At 50.6% G+C, this 7,490-nt stretch overlaps 1 protein-coding gene across 1 annotated transcript; it reads left to right on the plus strand.

Moving 5' to 3' along the window:
- The first annotated feature begins 240 nt into the window (after positions 1-240).
- On the plus strand, positions 241-1,659 carry CLDN23 (claudin 23). Its single transcript, XM_035270226.3, has one exon. The coding sequence runs from the start codon at positions 662-664 to the stop codon at positions 1,520-1,522; it is 861 nt and encodes a 286-aa protein (XP_035126117.1). The 5' UTR covers positions 241-661; the 3' UTR covers positions 1,523-1,659.
- Positions 1,660-7,490: the final 5,831 nt, after the last annotated feature.

The raw sequence follows: 7,490 nt of genomic DNA on the forward strand, positions 1-7,490 counted from the left end.
GCCACCGGGGACCCGCTAGGAGTGGAGGGCGAAACTACGCGCGTAAGGTCGACGGACAGGGACGGGAGAAAAACTCTAGGAGCCGAGATCCGCTGAGCAGCAGGGAAGCTGCGCAGCCACCACGTCGTAACAGCGCCGCCTCTTTTCCCTCCCAGCTCCACAGTCCGCCGGGCCCCGTGGGGCGGCGCCGAGAAGCCGGGGGCGGGGCGACCTTTGCTCCGGCCCGGAGCAGTCCAGGCCAGGTGTGGCCCAGCCGCCCTGCTGCAAGGTGGGGTGTCCCCGCCGCTCAGATACCCATCTCGCCTGCCGCACTGGAGGTGGCCTCGCCGCTTCCTGCGCGCACCTCGGATCCCTCTCTCCCCGGCCGGGTTTGGCCCCGGCGGCCGCCCCTGGTTGCCCGCGCCTGGACCCGCGGTTTCGGTCAGACCCGCCCGCGGGCTGGTTTCGATTAGGGCCAGTAGGAGGGCGGAGCGGCCGGGACGCTAGGAGGGAACTAGCCTGAGTTGGGACAGTCTTCGCGTAGAGACAAAGAGCGTCCCTAGAGCCATCAGGGCGCAGGAGCCCGAGCCGATTTCGGGTCCCCGGAGCCCGGGGCACGGCCGAGAGAAGGGGACAGCGGAGAAGGAAGGCGGCAGGTGCGCCGTCGGCGCGGCGGGCCGGGATGCGGACGCCGGTGGTGATGACGCTGGGCATGGTGCTCGCGCCCTGCGGACTGCTGCTCAACCTGACCGGCACGCTGGCGCCCGGCTGGCGGCTGGTGAAGGGCTTCCTGAACCAGCCGGTGGACGTGGTGCTGTACCAGGGCCTGTGGGACATGTGTCGGGAGCAGAGCAGCAGCGAGCGCGAGTGCGGCCAGCCGGACCAGTGGGGCTACTTCGCGGCCGAGCCCGTGCTGGTGGCGCGGCCACTCATGGTCACCTCGCTGGCCACCACGGTCCTGGGGCTGCTGCTGGCGTCGCTGGGCGTGCGCTGCTGGCAGGACACGCCCCACTTCGCGCTGGCCGGGGTCTCGGGCCTCGTGCTCTTCGTCGCCGGCCTCCTCAGCCTTATCCCGGTGTCCTGGTACAACCACTTCCTGGGGGACCGCGAGGTCCTGCCCGCCCCGGCCAGCCCGGTCACGGTGCAGGTCAGCTACAGCCTGGTGCTGTGCTACCTGGGCAGCTGCCTCCTGCTGCTGGGCGGCTTCTCGCTGGCGCTCAGCTTCGCGCCCTGGTGCGAGGAGCGGTGTCGCCGCTGCCGCAAGGCGCCTTCCGCCGGGCCTCGCCGCAGCAGCGTCAGCACCATCCAAGTGGAGTGGCCCGAGCCCGAGCTGGCACCCGCCATCAAGTACTACCGCGACGGTCGGCACCGGCCGCCGCCTGCCCAGCCTCGCAAGGCCAAGGTCGGCTTCCCCATGCCGCGGCCGCCGCCCAAGGCCTATACCAACCGGGTCGACGTCCTAGACGGGGAGGGGGCAGAAGCGTCCTCCTCGTGCAACACCGAGCCCTACGACAGCTCTCTGCCCTGCGACTCCGACCTCTAGACGCCTGGAGAGCCTGGGGATCGCGGGTGGCAAAGGACTCAACCCCGCACAGGCCCGCCTGGCTCCGACTTGGAACCCGGACACTTGTCCCTCGCTGGTGTGGACGGAAATCTTCCTTTCCTGGGACCATACAGGACCCCCTTCGACGATTAGTTCAGGCTGGGTTTGGTATTCTTCTTAAAGACTTTCGTTTTCCCCTCCAGAGGGAGCAGAGTCCTCTTAGGGAGTGATGGGCTTTTAGTATTTTTTTGCTGAAGAATATATGAAAAGGGTGTCATTTGCATCACGTGGACCAGGGACAATAACCAGAGTTGAAGTCAGCAATGCTCAGAAACAATCTAACATCTTGAAACTAACTCCTTGCCATGCAAACTCTCAGGAGGCCAATATATTTCTGGCCATGTTTGAATGAGCCTCTTAAACTTAGAACCATGCAAATACCAGCAGCCTAATAGATTGTATGGAATGATATAACCTGATTAACTCATAGCTACCCATCTTCATTGCATACATGGGATTTATATTTTTTCTTACTTGTTTTTGCTGTGAACTTTGAGGGCACACAAGAGTTTCTCTTCCAGAAGCAGAAGGAGAGCGAAGGTCCTAATGCTGTACTATTCCACCCTTTGGATGCCTCATCCAGGATGCAGAGGACTCTAGGTTTAACATTTTGTAAAAAAAATGGAGCCTGTTTATCACATTAAAGCATATATATATATATATCTTTTATTTATAAATAAAATTTTAAAACAACTGTTTCAGTGGATCCACAAAAGCTCTTTTGTCTTTAGTACAACCTTTGGGAGTTTACTCATTCATTACTAACAATTTCCTGGCTGCCCAGGCACTTTTGTCTGAAATCTAGCACTCAAATCTTTGCACCTCTTAGCATAAGGTTACTAGAAAAAGCCAACAGGCCCCACTTAAGTCCCTGATTGCTTTGTTTTCAGGTTCACGCTGTTTTCTTTGCAAAGCCAAGCCTATTGTTGAGAAACGAGAAGCACCAGTTTCCACTTGAGGTGAGACTGGAAATCTTTTCCTTTGTAGCAGTGGTGCTTAGAATCACAGGAAGGCAGGTATGTGTGTTCCATGAAGGGGACTGGGTCTCCAGCAGGGCTGCCTTCAATTCCAAGTGGTTGGTTTAAGGGTGCCTTTAACTGAACTGAAGCTCATCTTTTAAACCTACCCTTCAGAGATAGGAACATTCATTCAGTTCAGCAAGCACTAATAATAGAGCGCTATGATAGGACTGGCTGAATAGCACACACTGCCTGCTAGAGTGGAAGGGATGAGAGAGAGTCACTTCCCTTGCCATTTTGTGGTGGAATCACTTATTTCTTTCTGAAGCCAGACTTTAATGTGTAGGCTGTATCACTTTGGAATCTCTTTCAAACGCAGATTTTGATTCAGCAGATCTGGAGTGAGGCCCTGAAATGATTTCCTAACTAGCTCCCAGGAGATGCCAGTGCCGCCAGTTCATGGACCACACTTGGAATTGCAAGGCTTTCACTGGGACTGTCTCACTTGGATTTCAATCCCAACTGGTGGCTCATTTTCAGACCTTTGAGTACCTGCCACCTAGATGAGCCTGGGGACTTGCTCGAGGGTACAGAGCCAGAAAAGAGAAAGTGCAACAGGGCTCTTTTCACCTTTGAAGGCAGCAATTAAGGACCTGAGAAGTCAGGACCTAGCAGACAACATACACATACTGGGCTTCTGGAAAATGCTGAATCTAGGCTGTGTCATAATTCTATCTCAAGGGAAGCTTTGGTTAAAAAAAAATAAAAATAAAAAAATAAAAAAATTAAAAAAAAAAAAAAAAAACTGATGTTTTTGTGTGTTTTGCTTTTCTCCCCACCCCAATAATTCTCCGCTGCCTTATATGCAAAACACTTCCTGCCTGAGGATTAGGGTTAAGTTGCTGAGAGTCAAAACTACTTTTCCCCTATCAAGAGAAATAAAGCCAAAACTCCCCCTTGAAAAAGTACAAACTTCTAGGCCGAGCCTCATGGCTCACAGCTGTAATCCCAGCACTTTTTTTTTCCTTTTTCTTTTTGAGACAGAGTCTCGCTCTGTTGCCATGCTGAAGTACAGTGACTCTATCTCGGCTCACTGCAACTTCCACCTCCCAAATCCCAGCACTTTGGGAGGCCAAGGTGGGTGGATCACAAGGTCAGAAGTTCCAGGCCAGCTTGGCCAACATGGTGAAACCTTATCTCTATTAAAGATACAAAAAATTAGGTGGGCATTGTGGTGGGCACCTGTAATCCTAGCTACTCAGGAGGCTGAGGCAAAAGAATCACTTGAACTCAGCAGGCAGAGGTTGCAGTGAGCTGAGATCATGCCATTGCATTCCAGCCTGGATGATAGAGCAAGACTCTATCTCCAAAAAAAAAAAAATGCAAACCTCTTTTTGCTATAAAAATGTTCAAGACAGCCTGTAATCCCAGGGCTTTTGGAGGCCAAGTGGAAGGAATGCTTTGACACCAGGAGTTCAAGACCAGCCTGGGCCACAGAGCCACACCCCATGTCTACAAAAAGAATTTTAAAAATTAATAAGGCATAGTAGCAACATGCCTGTAGTCCTAGCTACTTAGGAGGCTGAGGCAGCAGGATCGCTTGAGCCCAGGAGTTCAAGGCAGTAGTGAACTATAAGCACACCACTGCATTCCAGCCTGGGCAACAGAGCAAGATTCTGTCTCTTAAAAAAAAAGTTCAGGACTACATGGAAAGAGACTCCTCTATCAGTCTGGAGTCCACGTTTGGCCTGGGGGTAATTCTTTGTGTGTAAGAACGTATCCTAAACTTGCCCTAAACTTAACCACTGATCAGCACTGCAACCGCACCACAGAGAACACACTCAAAGTACTGCTGTCTTGAATCAAGCCCTTCTGACCTCTGTCACCACCAGACTCATTTTTAATCCTCCCAATCCCCAGAGGAAGTAAGCGTCCCCATTTAATGGATGAAGTCTTTTCGCGATTACTCAAGTGATGCCAAGAGAACAGTGAGATCTGTGAAAGTAGGACAGAAACTGCGTTAACGCACCCCTTCTCTACCCATTTGCTAATCTGGCTCTCATCTAGACACACGCCCTCACTAAGGAGGGGTGAGGCTTTGAGCACACACCGGGTTATCTACTGTGGAGGCTGCAGAGGTGCTGTCAAGGTGCTTTGGCAACCATCCTCCCCTCCATTGTGTAGGTTGTTCACCCAGCATGTTTTCGGATGTCTGGCATTTTGCCAGCACATTGTGGAAAACAACATCATCCAGGCTGCATTCAGTGTGGAACTTAAATTCTCTCCAGTGATCCTGTACAAATAAAAATGGAAAAGATTAAGGCAGACTTTAATGTGTGTAGGCTGTATCACTCTGAAATCTCTTTCAAATGCAGATTCTGATTCAGTAGGTCTGGAGTGAGGCCCTGAAATGATTTCCTAACTAGCTCCCAAGAGATGCCAACGCTACCAGGGATGGAGAAAGAATGGTGGTTTTTGTTTCTGTTTTGCTTTGTTTTGTTTTTTGGAGACAGGGTCATTATGTCACCCAGGCCGAAGTGCAGTGACATGATCACGGCTCACTGCAGCCTCAGCTTCCCAGCCTCAGTGGATCCCCCAGGCTCAGCCTCCCAAGTAGTTGGGATCACAGGTGTGCATCACATCACCCAGCTTTTTTTTTTTATAACTATTTTCACCTGGGTTGGTCTCACACTCCTGAGCTCAAGTGGTCTTCCCACCTCAGCCTCCCAAAGTGTTGGAATTAGAGGTGAAAGCTATCACACCTGGCCAAAGGTGGTATTTTAGGAAAAGTGGTCAGGATGAAGGAGGTACTTGGGCAGAGAACTGAAAGAAGAAAGAGAGGAGTTTTTTAAACAAAAGGAAGAACTTCAAGTTTCCACTAAAGAAATCATGAAAACAGGTGAGCGTCTCGGTCTCAGTACCAGTTAGTTTTGCTTCTCCTTCATTCTAGAACTGGGTGGTAAGGCCAAGAAGCAGCTGGTGGTACAACGGGGTAAGCCTGAGTCAACCTTGTCATCTACTCTGTCAGGCCAACAGCTTCTTTCAGAGGTAATATCGTCTGAACAAATTCAACCTGTCTTCTAGAATATTCTGTAAGCAGGCAGGCAGGGTCTCCGGGGATTCTAGGAATTTAACCCACTTAAGCAATCAGCCTGTTTTGCAGCCTCCTGCCCTGCAGTCTGTTTTTTCCTAGACCCTGCATGGTCACCCACTTGGTTAAAAGCAGCTCCTGACAGACCCCAACAACTTATAGATGAACTAGGTGAATTTTCCTCATCGCCATGCTGTAGTCACCACCCCAGGGGGGACAGCAGCTTCATGAGCATCACAGGTGACCTATGTGCTGGCATGAGGACCCACTGCATTGGTGCCACTGGGACCTCTCCCCTGCATGTGACGCATCCCTTCCCCTCTCCATCACCCCTTAACACCCTCCTGTCACTTTCCCTCAGGGAGACACTGCTTCAGAGAATAACCCCAGTGCCCTACTTACTTGTGCAAGTAATAAAACTCCTGTAAATCATACCTGTGTTCTAAAGGGGCATGGTTTGTTATTCACCAGGCCAACAAACCCTGAATTTTTGGGATAACATTTCCAGAATCAAAAATAAGCACTTTGGTTTTTGTTGTTGTTGTTGTTGTTGTTTTTGAGACAAGTTCTCCCTCTGTCACCCAGGCTGCAGTGCAGCGGCATGTTCTTGGCTCACTGCAGCCTTAATCTCCCAGGTTCAAGCGATTCTCCCACCTCAGCCTCCCAAGTAGCTGGGACCACAGGCGTGTGCCACCACACCTAGCTAATTTTTTGCATTTTTTGTTGAGATGGGGTTTCACCATGTTGCCCAGGCTAATCTTGAACTCCTGAGCTCAGGAGATCCACCTGCCTCAACCTCCCAAAATGCTGGGATTACAGGCATGAGCCATAAGCAAAAAATAAGGAATTTCATGTGTAAATAGTTCTCCACCAAGCAGGACTGAACATGGGAAAATGAGGTTTCATTTGTTCAAATCAAAGAAAATGTAGACAGAGCTTAGCAGGGGGAGCAGTCCTGACAAGAGGACTTGATTCTTCAGTGGCATGTGGAGAGAACTGCTTAAGACTTGATTGAAGCATGAACCCATTTAACTCTTGTCTTACTGCTGGCCTGAGTTATACAGGGGCTCTGACAAGGTGAGCCAGCAGCCCCTCTTGTAAACCAACGTGACCAGGTTGAGAACCTGGGAGGGCAGGAGTTGCCCTTCTCAGGCAGAGAGAAAGTGACATGTAGCCTGAGGCCGATGACACTCTCTGCCCCCCTCCACCACCATGTTTACTATTCACAGCAGCTCCCAAAGAGCTGCCTGTCACCACAGGGCTGAGGGAGGCTAGACAAGATCACTGCAGTTTTTCTAGCACTTCAATGATACCTGTATCCCAAGAGTATAAGCCTTGCCCTTGCTGGGCTTCCGTTTCCTCATCCATAAAGCTGGGAAGAATGAATCAGATGTTTTCAAAGGAACTCTCTAACTTTATTCTGGGGGTTAAGAATTAGAGGAGGCTGAGAGGAGAGAAATAAAATTTGAACAGTGGAGCCTGGGGAAGCTGACTGATCTATAACATAAATATATATATATATATATATTCCATGGTACATGTGCAGGATGTGCAGGTTTGTTACATAGGTAAACGTATGTCATGGTGGTTTGCTGCACAGACCAACCCATCACCTAGATATTAAGCCCAACATGCATTAGCTCTTTTCCCTAATGCTCTCCCCCAACATTGACCCTCCCCCAACATGATCCAGGGAGTGTTGTTCCCCTCCGTGTCCATGTGTTCTTGTTGTTCAGCTCCCACTTATAAGTGAGAACATGCGGTGTTTGGTTTTCTGTCCCTGTGTTAGTTTGCTGAAAATAATGGCTTCCACCTTCATCTATGTCCCTGCAAAGGACATGAACTCATTCCTTTTTAT

Source organism: Callithrix jacchus, chromosome 13 (assembly GCF_049354715.1).
Source record: "Callithrix jacchus isolate 240 chromosome 13, calJac240_pri, whole genome shotgun sequence".
NCBI lineage: Eukaryota > Metazoa > Chordata > Mammalia > Primates > Cebidae > Callithrix > Callithrix jacchus.

What these genes read in the sequence shown, in the direction of transcription:
- CLDN23 (XM_035270226.3), top strand. Translation starts at nt 662, where the DNA reads ATGCGGACGCCGGTGGTGATGACGCTGGGCATGGTGCTCGCGCCCTGC.